We start from the raw sequence: 18,890 nt of genomic DNA, 5'->3' as shown, positions 1-18,890 counted from the left end.
TTTAAATGCCCAGCGAAGCAGACGGGTACAGCTAGTCACTTAAAAAACACACTTCATACAATTGATTTTCAGATTAATAAAATCTTGAAACGTTCCCAGCCCTCAAACCCCCAGCTCTTTATGAGATAAAATATATCAATGGACCTCATTATCATCCAAGATCCGATTCATTCACATCACCGTCAGCCAGAATGAAGGCCCTTCTCAATTCCAACCTCAAAAGGCAAATTCATGCCTACCTCCATAATACGAAATTAGGTTATAAACTGCCGTGGCATAAAGGTTATGGGCCTACTATACTTAATTATCAAGTTTACGAGACGTCTTGCTGTAAGTGTCATGTTAAGCAGAGTTAACAAATTAATTTATTATGTCTGCAGTGCGGATGCTGTAACATTGTTGAGAATCGCTTTAATTAACTTGAAAGTGAGCTTTAACGTTTTTTTTAGCTTTGTACAATTATGAAATCGAATTGAAAAGCTCTTTATGAATTTTAGTGTTTTGGCGACATTTGGATATATTTCTCTTCTAAATATTACCACGCGATACATTACTGTTACTTACACACAAGACTTCGCTAACTCCTCTGTGCTAGCTACTTTAAACCACTGTGGACAGACAATCTCAGAGAACGCCTAGTATTAAGTGATCACTTGTTCACCACAACGGGTATGTGGCTACGGAAGTCGATCTAAAGTTGTATCTTATAAAGTTTGGGTTACTTTTCAAACCGGAACACATGACTGCTTTGTTGTAGAAAACGATGGGTATTAACCTGCTATTGTTAATTAACTAGATGATTTTTTTTGATAACGCCATCTTGTTGTGTCTTTAAAGCGGTTAGTTGCCCTCAATTAAGAAAAATAGTGTTATTATTCGCCAATAGATGTCGGGAAGAGTTGATTATTGAAAACACGAATAAAACAACATTTTCTGAAAATAAATCGTAGCTAGATCGATTTACCGCCCCCGAATTCCCCTGTATACTATATTTTATGAAAATCGTTGGAGCCGTTTCCGAGATTCAGATTATATATAATATATATTAATATACAAGAATTGCTCGTTTAAAGGTATATAAGATAATAGGGCCAGCAATTGGTAAGTACAGAAATGCGCCCCAGTAGATTGTAAACAGTGCTAAGCGATACCATCTATCTATCCATCTCCCTCTCTCTAAAAAACCTATAAGCCTAAAACTTTATTTTACAACCCTCGCGTAATACATTTGAGCATTATAAAAAAAAGTACTTCGAAAAGTGAAAATAGAAAAAAAAAAGCCTTCGCGAAGTCACGTTAAACCGGATACGCAGTAAGAACCGGTTGTAAAAACCGAATTATTGCAGATCTAACCGGATTTAACCGGATTTACCGGGCTTTCGAACGGTGGCACCGAAATAAGGACTTTTCAAATTACATTTATTCAAAACGTACTGATTTTTTTTTGTTGGCATAAATTGCCTTCGTCCTTCAGATATGGCATTAACACAGTCATGCAGAACTGAAGTGTTGACAGGGATCATTCGAGACAGGACGCTTAAAGCTTTGAAATCAGAAGTGACACAATATTATACAAATTTATTATTATTATTATTTTTATTGCTTAAATAGCTGGACGAGCTCACAGCTCACCTGGTGTTAAGTGGTTACTGGAGCCCATAGACATCTACAACGTAAACGCGCCATCCACCTTGAGATATAAGTTCTAAGGTCTCAGTATAGTTACAACGGCTGCTTCACCCTTCAAACCGAAACGCAATTACTGCTTCACGGCAGAAAAAGGCGGGATGGTGGTACCTACCCGCGCGGACTCACAAGTGGTCCTACCACCAGTAATTACGCAAATTATAGTTTTGCGGGCTTGATTTTTATTATATTCCTTCAACGTGGAAGTCAATCGTGAACATTTGTTAAGTACGTATTTCATTAGAAAAATTGGTACCCGCCTGCAGGATTCGAACTTTTTACGAAAATTGCGCGGACGGAGGAGTGTGAAATTTTCCACACTTATAGAGAATATAGAAAAGAAGTGCACAATGCTAATATTTTTTTAAAATAATGCATAAAAGATACATTAAATCAATAAAGAAAACATTACACACACTACCATGTATTTGACACACACACGCATGCATACTATTTGTTTATTCTCAAACTTTTCTTTGCAGTCTGTCAGTTTATAGTCTGTCAAATTGAGAATAGATTAATTATTATAATTAATTATTAATTAATTAATTAATTATTATTAATTATTATACTGTTTTCTCTTTAATTTGTCTGTGTAGTCTTGACGAAATCTGTGATTAAAGAAGTATAATAGTCCTTGACAATAGAATCATAATAGTGTACAAACTTATAATTTCCATTAGTTATAGTCGAATTTCGACTACCAGGGGACCACTAGTAAATTTTAAATAGCTCAAATTTGGGTGACGTGACAAGAAAATTAAAAGAGAAAATACATAAGCGTTTCAACTCATACCATTTATATACTAAATAACTATAAACTGAGACTAACTTCCCAGATTTGTTCATACAAATCATGCACAGACATCCGGCTACAAATTAGGGTTCCCTTTGTTAAGGGTACCAGAGATTGATAAACAAACCTATATATGTTTAAATATATATATTTATTGCTTAGATGAGTGGACGAGCTCAAAGTCCACCTAGTGTTAAGTGGTTACCGGAGCCTATAGACATCTACGACGTAAATGCCGCCACCCACTTTGAGATGTTAGTTCTAAGGTCTCAGTATAGTTACAACGGCTGCCCCACCCTTCAAACCGAAACGCATTGCTGCTTCACGGCAGAAATAGGCGGGGTGGTGGCACCTACAGGTGGTATATACATATGTAGATAATAAACACACAGACAATGAGCAAACAAATCTGTTCATCACACAAATATTTGCCCGATGTGGAAATCGAACTCACAACTCCACTAGTTAAAACAAAACTCCAAGTCTGGTTTTCAGCTTTGAAAATTCCGTATTGTGAACCTTTAAACCTGAACGAGCCATGAGCTTTTCCGCGAAACTACGACACTACAAATAAATGAGCTTAGAAACATTATTCACTTCTAAATAATTGCACGTACATTTCGAGTTAGCTTTGAAACGGTCCCAGAAGTTTCAGGTCTCTTTGACGTGAAATACACAGAGTTCTTTTGAATAGATATGCCAAAATGCTAGATTTTAAATGGAACTACATTACTAGTATACATAAATTTTATTCTGGACGTTTTTCTAAAGCCTTGCGACATATTATATTTTTATTGTTAAAAAAAACATAGCGTTGACAGATCCTAATCTAATACAAGCTGAGGTGATGCGAACTCTTGGCTACTGATCACTGATGGTTGTATCGGAGAAGATGTTTCATATCAGGCGAATATCCCGGTCATCGTTCTCGTCGAACCCGTCGCTTACGACGAAGGGCTCGACGAGTAAATTAACCCACAGACACAGCCCACTGAGTTTCTCGCCGGATCTTCTCAGTGGGTCGCGTTTCCGATCCGGTGGTAGATTCTGGAAAGCACGGCTCTTGCTAGGGTTCGTGTTAGCAACGTCGTCAGGTTTGAGTCCCGTGAGCTCACCTACTAGTTAAGGTTACGCTGACATAGCCTCTCAAGGCTATCAGCTTAGGTAGGAAAAAAAACAGCGAATATATTTAAATATACTAACTGAAATATCTATGAGGATTTAATGGCTTGGCTTCACCGTTTCGCCTTAAAAGAAATTAAAGGTAATTCTATTATTCAATGGCTTGAATAGTTTCAGAGTGCGTCACAAGCTAGTCAAAGCAGCAGCGGCAACCATGACCAATATTTGGCAGGAAAAAATGCTTATCGTTTAAAAAATATCTTATACATACATATGTTATAGATACAATTCTCGTGTCACAACGTTAGTTACCATACTCCTCTGAAACGGTTTGACCGATTTTTATGAAATTTTATATGCATGTTCAGTAGGTCTGAGAATCGGCTACTATTTATTTTTCATACCCCTAAGTGATAAGGGTTGTCCACCACACTAACATCTTTATTTTATTTTTTTTTGATTATTTTTTTGTTATAATGAGGCATTATGTGGTTGAAGGAGGTTTTGTTATTTTTAAATTATCTCATCGTTCACAGCGCTAAATGTCTCTTTCACTCATTTAAAACATCCTTACACACTTACAATAACTTTTTTTTTTTCTACACTAAAAATTCCCTAGAAATCTTATGTATATGGCAAAACAACGTTTGCCGGGTCAGCTAGTATATAATAATGTATAATTATTCAAAGTAAACATTTGATGGATTCATAGATAGGATTAGCGCCCCTGGTCTTTGACCGAGGGTCAAGGGCTCGATTCCTAAATCGGCCAACCATTGCGTGATGAACAGGTTCATGCTGTTTGTCTGGATGTTTATTATCTGTATATGTATGTATTTAAACATATATAAGAATGTTTATCAGTCTATGATACCCATAAAAAAGGGAATCCTAAATTGGATGACCATGCCAGATGACCGTGCCGAAGTTGTTCCCAGTTATTAGTAATACACTTTTATAGAAAAATTTGAAAATAAATTTTAATAAATTAAAATTAAAATTAGTGTAAGAAAAAATGATTTTATTGTAAAAAAAAAAGCGTGGGTTGCATGGTATCAGTAGTTATAAATATTTTATGAACAGATATGAGTAGAAGGGTTATTTTGATAATATCTTGAAAAGCACCCGACGCTTTTTTTTACAATAGAATCATTTTTTCTTACACTATTTTTAATTCAAATTTATTAAAATTTATATTCTATTTTTTTATTGAATTTTCTATGAAAAGCGTATTTTGTTAGTTTTTTTAAATCATAATTTAATTTTATTTGTAAAGAGCAGTGAAAAAAATTAAAAATTGATAATAAATGGCAAGATTGCAGGCACAAGATCTCGTACCCGCAATCCAATGCACCAATCCGACCAAATCCGCACCATTCTGGATACCACAGTCTAAGATGCCATGCACATCGCCAAGAACAGAGAAAGATGACGAAACATCATCCGAAGAAGGACAATGGGAGGATATGGTCACGATCCTCAGATATGATGAATGCGACTCAGGGAGGACAGGAGGATCAATAATCACCAATACTGTATGTAATGTAATGTCTGGGTTTTTAGTAGTGTTATATTAAAACCGAAATTTTTCTGTGTCGCTCACTTTTTTTTTCCTGCGTATGCTGATAGCCTTGAGATCTTATTTCAGTTTCGCCCTAACGTGTGAAGGTGAGCTCACGGGGCTCAAACCGAAGTGTTGCTAGCCTGTCCTTAACAAGAGCAGTGCTTCGCAGAATCTACGACCGGATCGGAAACGCGACCCACTGAGAAGATCCGGCGAGAAACTCAGTGGGCATGTTTGTTTGTCACATCCATTAAACTTAACTCCGCGACCGGCACTGTCGACACGCGTCCCCCCCGAAAAGTAATTCCGTACGTTGGTCGGGACACGTTTTAGTTGAAAAGAAAATTATGAAAATACATGAACTTCTGGCCGGGAAGCTCGTGCGCGATTTGTATATTAAAAAAAAAAAAAAACCGAGTTTTCGGAATTATTTTATTGGGCGGGCTTTCGAGGCTTTTGATATGTGAAAATTGCTTTTACGCGAACGTGGTTCGAAAAGTGACATAATGTGTGATGTGTGTTGTATTAGAGAAGGTTAGAGAAGGAATATATTGAAAGCCCGCCTATATGATTTTTTACTGGTGGTAGGACCTCCTGTGAGTCCGCGCGGGTAGGTACCACCGCCCTACCAATTTCTGCCATGAAGCAGCAATGCGTTTCGGTCTGAAGGGTGGGGCAGCCGTTGTACACTGAGATCTTAGAACTTAAATATCAAGGTGGGTGGCGCATTTACGTTGTAGATATCTATGGGCTCCAGTAACCACTTAACACCAGGTGGGCTGTGAGCTCGTCCACCCATCCTAGCAACAAAAAATAAATAAATAAATGAGGTTTGAGATTTATGGATATTCGAGAGCACTAGTAGAAATTAAATCGAGATCTCTCAATCAAGATGGTCCTTCGAACACATTTTTCGACGGATAACATTGATAATGAAGAGTACCTTAGTAGTCTCTTAGTCAAGCAAAATATTAATGTTATAATTTTTTTATCGCTCTTAAAAGCAGGCGAGCATTTACTTATTTATATTTTATTGCTAAGGTGGGTGGGCAAGCTCACGGCTCTGGTGTTAAATGGTAACTAGAGCCCATAGACATCTACAACGTAAATATGCCATCCACCTTGAGACATAAGTTCTAAGGTCTCAAGTTACAACAGCTGCCCCACCCTTCAAACCAAAACGCATGACAGAAATAGGCATAGTGATGGCGCCTACCCGTTTGGACTCACAAGGGGAGCATACGGCCCACCTGATTGTGAGTGGTTATCGTGAATTTGTAAAGACAATAATTCGTTTCATTTTTATATACTTCGAATCGTGGAGCTCAAAATGCTACACCGCCATTAAATGTCAGAAGTGAAAGGGATATTCTAATAACATAACACGGGTAGAGCTTACATAGTTGCTTAAATATTTGTTTAAAGAGGATACCCATGGCGCTACCCTCGTCAACGCGCGGCGGATATTGTCATAACACGAATTAGTTCGTTTTCAACTGAGACTAGGAACCGTTGCTTTAGAATTGAGTGTATTGACCAGATTCGAATAGTTATTCGTAGATCTTGATATGGCTCATACCCGATCCTGTGGACTGAATGGTAAATTAACCCACAGACACAGCCCACTGAGTTTCTCGCCGGATCTTCTCAGTGGGTCGCGTTTCCGATCCGGTGGTAGATTCTGCGAAGCACGGCTCTTGCTAGGGTTCGTGTTAGCAATGTCAGGTTTGAGCCCCGTGGGCTCACCTAGTAGTTAAGGTTACGCTGAAATAGCCTCTCAAGGCTATCAGCTTAGGTAGGGGGGAAAAAAGATATGGTTCTAACTCATTCTAATAACTCTTTTGTCCGTAGATCGTGTAGGGTAGCCTATATAAGTAGAAATGCAATTTTGGAATATTTTTATGAAGAGTTAGGTTCGATGCGTATTATCAAGTTTTAAAAAATATGCATAATATTTAAGTTTACAAATAAAATAGAGGTGGATGTATTATACTCATGTATACGCGTATTGCTTTTTTTTGCTAACTTATAAAATTAATTATGAATTTCTTTTTTCTCTATTCAGTTAGTACTCCTAAGTGATTTCGATGGTGGAAACTTCTTTGGTTTTTGTTTACCTATTTTTACTATATTATATGTATTTGTTTTGTACTGTTGCTTTCCTAAATAAATAAACGAATCAATAAATCAATCAATAATCTTGGTGAATATATTTGTGATGGTTGAGCACGTGCGAACCCTTATGGGTGGGAACCATCGTCCTGCATGTGTCTGGCAGGACAAAGCGCGTTCACACGAACAATAAATAAATGAAACTCACCGCGACTTTGTAGTGAAACGCGTCGATTTCGGATTCCCGTCCTGGTTTTCGACGTCTTTTATCTCTTCCTTTGAAACTGAAACAAAAAGAGATAGCAAATATAGAACGCAAAAAAAGTGTAGAGCTATCACGGTACAAAAGATGTTTAACAGCAGATGTTTGAATCGCGCTTTTCAAGATACATATTTGCCGTCGGTATCTATATAGTAATACGTGAAGCAGAAACCTTGTACTCCTTTTTACGAAAATTGCGCGGACGGAGGAGTATGAAATTTTGCACACTTATAGAGAAGGAGTACAGAACGTTAATATTTTTTTTAATTATGCATAAAAAATACATGAAATTAATAAAAAAAACATTACACACACTACCGTGTATTTGACACATACACGCATGCATACTATTTAATTTTGTTTAGTGTCAAATTTTTCTTAATACTTATGGGCTCTGGCCAAATTGAGAATAGATTCAATATTGTTTGCCTTTATTAATATTTTCTAAAATGTAGACTTGGCGAAATCTGTGATTATAGAAGTATATTAGTCTTTGACAATAGAATCATAATAATGTTCAAACTTATAATTTCAATTATAGTCGAATTACGACTACCAGGGGTCCACGAGTACTTAGTAATTTCGGTTGCTCCGTGAAAGATCTTCCTTTTGTCGCTTAGCCTCCAAAATGTGATATATTTTGTGAGAAATTCATTAACGCATTTCTAATAAAAAAATAAAGTAAATACTTTATCCCAAGCCACCTAAAAATCGACGGTCCTACGACCAGCCGAAGGATCAGGCAGCCGTCTGGACCATGACTCCAGCACGGACCGCCGAGATTGGGCCCTCCGCGCTCTGACTACACTGGGGCTGGGACGCGCCACGCCCCGGGCACGAAGGTCAATCCGCCACTGATAGTCAGCGGCGAGCGCCTCCGCTTCCAGAACCCAAGGCGGCGTCCCAGCCAGTACACACGCCGCCTCAAAGGAGATGGTGCGATAACCACGGATGACCCTAGTTGGGAGTATACCCGCGATACAATTATAATACCAACGATTAGGTCAGAAAAACATTGTAATTTTTTATAATTTCTATAGTTTTTACTGGTGGTAGGACGTCTGGTGAGTCAGCGCGGGTAGGTATCACCACCCTACCTATTTCTGCCGTGAAGCAGCCATGCCCTTCGGTTTGAAGTGTGGAGTCGCCGTTGTAACTATACTGAGACCTTAGAACTCATATCTCAAGGTGGGTGGAGGCATTTGTGTTGTAGATGTCTATGGGCTCCGATAACCACTCCACCAGGTGGGCTGTGAGCTCGTCCACAAGTCTATGCAATAAAAATAAAATAAAACTTTGAAATAGGGGTAAATTCATTGAGAATAGGACCTTATATGATTCATATCATGCACACGACGTGATGTCCGGTGACTCCAACAGCGACTTAACGTCAGATGGGTTGTACGCCCGTCTAGCTTAGTAAAAAAATTGGTCGAATTTCTCAATTGTTATGTGTAATAATGGATGTGCTAATCTCAGACAGGAAGAGAATCAACCCGTTTGTCCCTTACAATACGGCCTCCCACACAAATACGACGTTATTGTGCCTTCGTGGAAGTCGTACGTATTAAATTAGACATTACGGAAATGCGGCAACACCGAATATATTAGGCATCGCCTATTATATGCGGTGTTGTTGATGTATAGAACAAATTTTGTTGGATACCTTGGTTCTTAATTTGGTCCCTTCTCTGTAACCAATCAACACGTGTCCCGTCTCTGTGGGAAGGATTGCAATCACCAGATTATTGCATCTATGTGAGGTAAACACCGGGCTCGATGAGCACCACCGTAGGGTAGGTACCACCGCCGCGCTGAGTCTGCCCGTCTTGCTACGGCTGGGGTGGCGCATGTCGTCGGCAAAATCAGGAGATTGGGCCTCGACGTGGCGCTCAGTAAATCCGAGGCCATGTGGTTCCACAGGCCCCGGAGAGTGCCACCTGTCGATGCCCATATCGTGGTTGGAGGCGTCCGTATCGGGGTCGGGGTGCAGTTGAAGTACCTCGGCCTCATTCTGGACAGTCGTTGGACCTTCCGTGCTCACTTTCAGAATCTGGTCCCTCGTTTGTTGGGGGTGGCCGGCGCGTTAAGCCGGCTCCTTCCCAATGTCGGGGGGCCTGACCAGGTGACGCGCCGTCTCTATACAGGGGTGGTGCGATCAATGGCCCTATACGGGGCGCCCGTGTGGGGCCAGTCCCTGGCCGTGGGGGTAGCGAAGCTGCTGCAACGGCCGCAACGCACCATCGCGGTCAGGGTCATCCGTGGTTATCGCACCATCTCTTTCGAGGCGGCGTGTGTACTGGCTGGGACGCCGCCTTGGGTCCTGGAGGCGGAGGCGCTTGCTGCTGACTATCAGTGGCGGGCTGACCTTCGTATCCGGGGCGTGGCACGTCCCAGCCCCAGTGTGGTCAGAGCGCGGAGGGCCCAATCTCGGCGGTCCGTGCTGGAGGCATGGTCCAGACGGCTGGCCGATCCTTCGGCTGGTCGTAGGACCGTCGAGGCGATTCGCCCGGTTCTTGTGAATTGGGTGAATCGTGACAGAGGACGCCTCACTTTCCGGCTCACGCAGGTGCTCACTGGGCATGGTTGCTTCGGTGAGTTCCTGCACCGGATCGGAGCCGAGCCGACGGCAGAGTGCCACCATTGTGGTTGCGGCTTGGACACGGCGGAGCACACGCTCGTCGCCTGCCCCGCATGGGAGGGGTGGCGCCGTGTCCTCGTCGCAAAAATAGGAAACGACTTGTCGTTGCCGAGTGTTGTGGCATCGATGCTCGGCGACGACGAGTCGTGGAAGGCGATGCTCGACTTCTGCGAGTGCACCATCTCGCAGAAGGAGGCGGCGGGGCGCGTGAGAGACACGCAAGCCCGCCGCCGTCGAGCGGGGGCCAGGGAGGCGGATCTCGCCCAAGCCCTGGCCCTCTAAGTGTTTCGGGTCCCCTTCATATGTCGGTCTGGGGACAGGCGAAGGGGGCCTAAGAAGACGACGTGCAAGCTGCTCTGCACGCGTTTTACGCAAGAGCATCCGGGTGATGGAAGGCCGGCTATCCTCGACCCACGCTGGTTCTGACCCAGCGGGGTATTCCGTAGGATAGACCATTCTAACCGGCGCCATCTAGGCGGGCTCCGGATAGCCTGCCGACGCTTCACTTTCCCCCCTTTGCCTTTGCATGGGTTCTGTCCCATGCGAGGTTCGGACGCGGGTTGTTGAGCGACAGAGGTTTTAGTCAGTTCGACTCCGACATGCCCCGCCTTCCATCCCCAGGGGAGGGCGGAAGTCCCGCGATTTCCTCCTGACCAAAAAAAAAAAAAAAAAAAAAAAAAAAAAAAAAAAAAAAAAAAAAAAAAAAAAAAAAAAAAAAAAAAAAAAAAAAAAAAAAAAGCAGTAATGCGTTTCGGTTTGAAGGGTGGGGCAGCCGTTGTATTGTAAAAATGGAGACCTTAGAACTCATATCTCTAGGTAGGTAGTGGCATTTACGCTGTAGATGTCTATGCTCCGGTAACCACTTAACACCAGGTGGGCCGTGAGCGCGTCCACCAGCCTAAGCAATAAAAATAAACCTCACAGGAGAACGGTCGTTGTGACGATTTCTCCAGTACACGAGGAAGAATAGATTTTACACTGCGGCTTAGGTATCGCATGTGGCCAGTATCATACGGTCATGACGGTCTTTTCAGCATCTTCTTTTCTTCATCCTAGCGTCTTCCCAGTCTAGTGCCTGTGTCTGCTTTCCTGCTTATACTCCTTTGGGTGAGGTTATTGTCCTCCATATCTGTCTTTACCACATCCAAACTGCGTTTCTAGGGCCTACCGCGGGATCTTGAACTTTTTTTTTTTACTTACCTAATCTGATAGCCTTGAGAGGCTATTTCAGCGTAACCTTAACTAGTAGGTGAGCTCACGGGGCTCAGACCGGAGTGATGCTAACACTGACCCTGGCAAAAGTAGTGCTTCGCAGAATCTACCACCGGATCGGAAACGCGACCCACTGAGAAGATCCGGCGAGAAACTCAGTGGGCTGTGTCTATGGGGATCTTGAACTATTAACTAAAATGTACTTATATTCTGTATCGTAGACAAAGCCCGCTACTCGCAACCGTCGTACGGAATATTATAAGCGGTTTTATAATTTTAAAACACCAAGTGATGGATGGTAAATCGGAAATGTAATTAAAACCGTATTTGATGGTGGCTAAAATGGAAAATTTTACGCAATTTAACACGTAACTGTTTTCCCCTGCTCTCCCCCTTTTCGAGCACAATCGTGTATTTTCGACAAATTCACGCCGGTCTCCTGCCCGAGGTCTCATTATGAAGTTATGACGTCAGTGTAGGGCGACCACGTAAAAACTTTTGCGGGATTTTTTTTATATTTAACTTTTGAATTCGGGCCACGCGTCGCCGAGTTTATTGCTAAATATTAATTGGAATACAGATCGTGGTTTCCAAACTTAACCGTTAGCTTAAATGCCATAAACTATACTAATAATTGAATGTGGAAAATGATTGACACACGTCAATTGTACCCATGAGTATTCTCTTAAATCTTTTCGTAATCCTCGCTAAATTTTAAAGAAATCGGACAAAAATTGCGTCTCCGCGTATAGCTTGAGTAAACAAATTGACAGCTATTTACATATGTACGGTGTTGAAGTAGACAAATATTAAAAAACCATTTTTTTTACGTTATTGTTGGCTTACGTGAACGAATTGCCTTTTTCTGTTCTCAAGATTAAAATATTCGCGGCAGCAATTTCCTAAATTGTAATATAAAATTCGATTCCATTTACTTGGAAAGGAGTTGAGGCTGAGAAAATATATATTTTCGTAAATAAATATATTTAACATTTATAATATAGCAGCAGTATTAAAGATATCACTGTATACTGAAGTTAATACACATTAGCCGTGAAGTATGTTCACAGTTCACTGTGTGATTACTAAAACCTAGCGACATGAAGACGTAAACATCTCATCTTGAAACATGTCGTCGAAGTCGTCGTGGCCTAAAGGATAAGACGTCCGGTGCATTCGTATCGATAATTTTTTTTAATGAGATACGTACGTAACAAATGTTCACGATTGACTTCCACGGTAAGGGAATAGCATCGTATAGTAAAAATCAAACCCGAAAAATTATAATTTGTGTTATTACTGGTGGTAGCACCCATTGAGAGTCCGCATGGATAGGTGCCACCACCTCGCCTATTTCTAGCATGAAGCGGCAATGCGTTGTAACTTTACTGAGACCTTAGAACTTATATCTCAAGGTGGGTGGCGCATTTACGTTGTAGATGTCTATGGACTTCAGTGACCACTTAGCAGCGGGTGGGCTGTGAGCTCGTCCACCCATCTAAGCAATAAAAAAAAAATGAGGTAAAGGCCTCATTAGAAAATTATTAACGACTCTTCCGATTTTTGGAGTTTGAATTCCATCGTTGCATCGCCCTATGCGACCTTCTTACCCCTTAGACTACTATGACCAAAAAATCTAATATTTAACAAAATTTAGCCGTAATGTCTACGTAATATTATGAAACAAGGACACCCTACCCGTGACAGTATAAAGCCGACAGAGCCTAGATATCCAAAATTAACTGGAAAAGCGACCCCTAGAGTGTGATCACGCGCTAACGAGAACAAAACGGTTTACAACGTATGCAAATGTAGTACTACACCTTTATGTTTTTCGACTACGAGAATTATAGTTGGGCTGTGTTAGAGAGAGAGATAGCGAGAGAGAGAGAGAGAGAGAGAGAGAGAGAGAGAGAGAGAGAGAGAGAGAGAGAGAGAGGGGGAGAGAGAGATAACGACAGAGAGAGAGAGAGAGAATCTATATATTAATACGTGAAGCAAAAACTTTGTATCCCTTTTTACGAAAATTGCGCGGACGGAGGAGTATGAAATTTCCCACTCTTATAGAGAATATAGAGAAGAAGTGCACAATGCTAATATTTTTTTAAAATAATGCATAAAAGATACATCAAATCAATAAAGAAAACATTACACACACTACTTACCATGATTTGACGCACACACGCATGCATACTATTTATTGTCAAACTTTTGTTCTTGACGTTGTCTGGCTGTTGACTGTTGTCAAATTGAGATTAAATATTGTTTGTCTTTTTCTATATTTTTTTGTCTTGGCGAAATTTGTGATTATAGAAGTATAAAATACAGTCGTAATAGTGTACAAGCTTACAATTCCAATTAATTATAGTTGAATTTCGACTACTGCGGGACCTCTAGTATACTTTATTGCACACCAAAACACAATTAACATTAGAAAACAGTCAACAAGCAGATACGTTTGTACAATAGGCGGTCTTATCGCTAAAATCAATTTCTGTTTTAATCACTTAAAGAAATTCGCAGACATTTTAGGTAGGTTTTATTATTTGTTAAGGATGTTTTGGTTAAGTGCTAATTTAAACAGATTTCGCATTCAACTTTTTTATTGCTGAATCTAATTGTTGGAAGCTTATGGAGCTTTTTTTTGGGCAGGAGGTCGAACTCCATACGAGGTGTCGGTGCTAAGAACATGCGGAGTAAAATTTGACGGTCTGCCAATGTTGGGAGCTGACCGCGGGCCTACGGGTCTATTCCAAGAACTTGCAGATAGTCAACCTCGCCAAACTAGGGTTTTAGTCTAGCTCGCGGCTTATATGGCCTAATATTCTTATTTTTTATTTGTTTATTGATGCACAGAACAAATTATAATCATTACAGTTCATATTACTTAAATCGTACAAGTAGTATCTAAAATTAATCTGGATTGAAATCTAAATGGTATGTGCACTCAGTAAGCACATATTAGCGAACATAGCTTTGGCTATGTGAACACAAAATTACAAATTGCAAATAAAAATAAAATTACGAAATTCAGGGGGAAAAAAAAAACAAAACAAAAGAACAAAAAAACGGTATCCACATAAGTAGACAACAATACAACTAACACAAACATTATCTATATATTAATACGTGAAGGAAAAACTTTGTATCCCTTTTTACGAAAATTGCGCGGACGGAGGAGTATGAAATTTCCCACACTTATAGAGAATATAGAGAAGGAGTGCACAATGTTAATATTTTTTTTAAATTATGCCTAAAAAATACATTAAATCAATAAAAAAAAAACATTACACACACTACCATGTATTTGACGCACATACGCATGCATACTATTTATTTATTGTCAAACTTTTGTTCTTGACGTCTGTGGTCAAATTGAGAATAGATTATGTATTGTTTGTCTTTTTTAATATTTTTCTATAGTGTAGTCTTGGCGAAATTTGTTTATAGAATAGTCTTTGAAAATAGAATCATAATAGTGTACAAACTTTTAATTTCAATTAATTATAGTCGAATTTCGACAACCGGGCGACCACTAGTATTGATAACTAGCCATTGTTAAATAGGATATCCTTCACACATCTGACAAATCCCCTGAGTCTAGGTTCAAAGATATCAAGTTCACTGTGACATTTAGCGAAATCATTATACTGCCATTGACCAATCTTACTTAATAGGGCTATAGTATGATATATTAATATTAGTTTTATTCAAGACAAGCGGCACGCTCCGGCTCCGCTCGGGTCTTTAACAAAAATTTCAACGATATTTGACGTTGTTTTATTTTTTTAAATAAAAGCACACTTATTGTGGCATAACTATTATAGTTAGACATATACTGTCGCGACACTTTTTGTAAATAATAATATGTTCTACAAAGTTGTAGTACATTATTTTATTCTATCATCAATAGTTTCGCAGGGCACGCGATGTAAAGAATATTTTAGGTAATTTTTTACACCTTAGATTACATTATTGGAGTTTTAGTAAGGATCCCTATATTTTTTTTCAAAAAAGATTATAATAGCCCATGTCACTCGGGAATAGTGTAGCTACCAAACAGCGAATGAATTTCTAAAATCGGTTCAGTAGTTTCGGAGCCTATTCAATACAAACAAACAAACAAATCTTTCCTCTTTATAATATTAGTATAGAAGGACGGTTGACCACTAGCGCTCAATATCACTGGTCAACATTCAAAGACATAAATACCTACCAAATACCAAATTTCACTAAAGAATCAATTAGGAAATTTCCCTATAAATAAATAGCCTTCGCGTAGAATTTCATCATTTTGATTTCCCCGAACTGGTACGTCAATGAATAGGTATGATTTACCAGTTATGAAAAAGTCTTTCAATACGTTTTTACCTTTTTGTGTGTAAATAATTATTAAAAAAAAAAAGTAATATTTCCTATATAAAAGATCCCGAGGATGGTGGCTGACGATTCCGTTTCATTAGCGTGTGGTACAAGTCCTTCTAAATATTGCTTCGAGAATTTTTTAACAACATGACATTTCATTATGGTTTTTGGACCGAAGTTCCTTATGGGACGATGCGGAGGGGTACCCTAACCGGGAAAAAGCGTCCGTAACGTAAGATTTTTATTAGTAATGCAAATAGTGTATATGCGTAGTGTATATGCGTATAGTGTACGACTTAACTTTGTAATAACGTACAAAAAATTAACATATTTTTTAATATAATAAATATATATATAAATGAATTGCTGTTCGTTAGTCTCGCTTAAACCCAAGAAGGGCTGGACCGATTTGGCTAATTTTGGTCTTGAATCATTCGTGGAAGTCCAGAGAAGATTTAAAAGGTAAATAAATATGAAAATGCTCGGAATTATACAAAAACAAACAATTTTGTTTTTCCTTTGATGTGTCCCCCGTCGGACGGATTCCTTTTATTTTTTTTAAGTTTATTTTAAAACAAAAGTTTAGGTCTTTTATTTATCGATTGATGCACTACGGAGTCTGCCGGGTCAGCTAGTAAATAAATAAATAAGTAATACTTACTAACAAAATGCTGTTTTTTTAGAAAGTGAAATAAAGTATTAATAATAATAATTATTATTAAATTATAATTAAATTTGTTGTTATTAATCCTGCTGTTTGTTTAAACGCTTTCAATATTTCCATAAGCGACACTCACTTCGAACCATTACTGCTTTAAATTCAATTCCCGCCTAAGGCTATTCCTTGGGGTGCAATTAAAGGCATTTGTACGCGGTCCTGCGGTTTTCGAACCGACTATTTATTGAGGCGACTTTTACAGAGCCACGGGCCAAAGGCAGATGGCATGCGATATATAACTGTAAATAACCAAACGTTTTTTGAGCTTTTCAAAATTATCCTTCGGAGCTTTTGGGTAACAAAGGCGAAATTTAATTTAGACTTACGTAATGATAGGATGCTTCAGTCTGGTTGGCTTTGTGAATGGGTTAAAGACGTTGGGATCGGTTTTACTGCACAGACCATTGTTGCATCGAAGCCATCTTTAGACAGCGGCCTCAAATTTGTCACTATAGAAGCTCCGATTACTATTTAAAATTAGGTGAACCCTTTCCTTATTTAAGCAAGAAATATATTCCTGTCCAGTAACAGACATAGACGGAAAATGTTTTTTTTATTGCTTAGATGGGTTACGAGCTCACAGCCCACCTGGTGTTAAGTGGTTACTGGACCCTATTGACATCTACGACGCAAATGCGCCACCCACCTTGAGATATAAGTTCTAAGATCTCAAGTATAGTTACAACGGCTGCCCCATAATTCAAACTGAAACGCATTACTGCTTCACGGCAGAAATAGGCAGCATGGTGGTACCTACCCGCGCGGACTCACAAGAGGTCCTACTACCAGTAATCACAAGAGTTCCTACCATCAGTAATGCAAATATTCTATATTAAAATATTTGCTAACCTAATTGCAATATATGAATAAGCTTTTAAATAAGTCAGAATACATTTTCACGGACACCCAAGCTTTCGTGCGTAAGAAAGGTCGAAGCACTTGAATTTTAATAAGCCCCACAGCAGTCAACGCACAAATGATAATTTAATCGCAAGCATAATCCATGTCATTAACAATGTCCAACATTGAAGAACACTTTGTAGCACAGAAACGATTTCACGAAAATTAAAATTGATAATTAGGCAGTCTTATTAAAAATACAGGTTTTTTTTTCAAGTTAATTGTGGCGTTCTAAATATTGGAATAGGCTATGTGCCTGGTGTTGGTAAGTGCTCAGTAACGCTTATGGCTTTCAGAAATACCAAGGGTACAGTCAAGCTGCTACTGCTGAGAACTTCAATCAGTGTCTGAAGAAAGATGCGTCGTAATACTCAGGAAGTACCAATGAGGGTAGTACGTTTTAGAGTCGGATGACTTTTTATTTATTTATTTTTATTGCCTAGTTGTGTGGACGAGCTCACAGCCCACCTGGTGTTAAGTGGTTACTGGAGCCCATAGACATCTACAACGTAAATGCCGACACTCTTTTTTTTTTATTGCCATTGTAGGCAGACGAGCATACGGCCCACCTGATGGTGAGTGGTTACCGTCGCCCATGGACTTCAGCAATGACAGGAGCAGAGCCAAGCCGCTGCCTACCTGCACCTAGAGAAATAAGTTTTAAGGTCTCAGTATAGTTACAACGGCTGCCCCACCCTTCAAACCAAAACGCATTACTGCTTCACGGCAGAAATAGCCTACCCGTGCGGATTCACAAGAGGTCCTACCACCAGTAAAGACATGAGACAGAGCTCCGGAAAATACATTGTGAACGCATCCACGTGTGAACTCTGCCTAACGTTAGTCGCGGCGGCAGGATAAACGAGTTGGTAGGATAACCTCGAACCACTCCTAAGGTAATGAAGTTCTCGCTATCACCAAACTAAACGAATCAAAGCACCACACTATTCTTAATCACGCCTTGTAATATCCAATACTCGATCTCACAAAAACCCTGATACTGAAGTCCAGTTTTTTTCTGTACGGGCGATCAAGCACAACATCGAATGGGCCGTTCTATATCGTTACCGGACGCTGTCCATGGACATCACAACAGAATGGCAGACCACCTTAAGTGTGAGTTCAAAGTTGCACAGCTATCCCATGCTTCAATCCGTAAAGCACGAGAGCTTCGCAGTGGAAATAGGCAGAACGCTGCCACCTATCCGCGCGTACTCCCATTTCCCCCTATTACTCGTAAGCTCTAAGCGTCAGTCAAGCTTTTTTCAAGTATCTACGAAATACTTCTGTCGTGTCAAACGGAACGATTTTAATTGGCCGCCCCTCCCCCCTCTCCTCAAACAGATTGATCCGCCCCATTGACTCTCAGCTTAATTGAATTTATTAATTAAAAAAGCTTCAGTTGTGTTTGTGTTTTCTTCTACTTTGCATTACTTAGCGCACGAAAACATGACCATGAAATTTGACCTTTACTTAACTCATAGAGAAGAACAAAGTTCATGATTAGGGTTG

The 18,890-nt window shown here is 39.8% G+C and overlaps 1 protein-coding gene across 4 annotated transcripts in view; it reads right to left on the bottom strand.

The window, feature by feature from the left end:
• The window catches only part of LOC101736649 (nephrin), a 257,615-nt gene that overhangs the window by 93,821 nt on the left and 144,904 nt on the right, over positions 1-18,890 (bottom strand). For all 4 annotated transcript variants that reach the window (XR_005246160.2, XM_038019715.2, XM_062675693.1 and 1 more), the window contains exon 6: positions 7,489-7,564. Coding sequence is in view for 3 of the 4 variants with exons in the window: in XM_038019715.2 (XP_037875643.1) it covers positions 7,489-7,564 (76 nt within the window). In the remaining variant the exon portion in view is untranslated. The remainder of the gene's footprint in view (positions 1-7,488; positions 7,565-18,890) is intronic.

This window comes from Bombyx mori, chromosome 24, assembly GCF_030269925.1.
Source record: "Bombyx mori chromosome 24, ASM3026992v2".
NCBI classification, from domain to species: Eukaryota; Metazoa; Arthropoda; class Insecta; order Lepidoptera; family Bombycidae; genus Bombyx; species Bombyx mori.
This window is presented reverse-complemented; position numbering and strand designations above follow the sequence as displayed.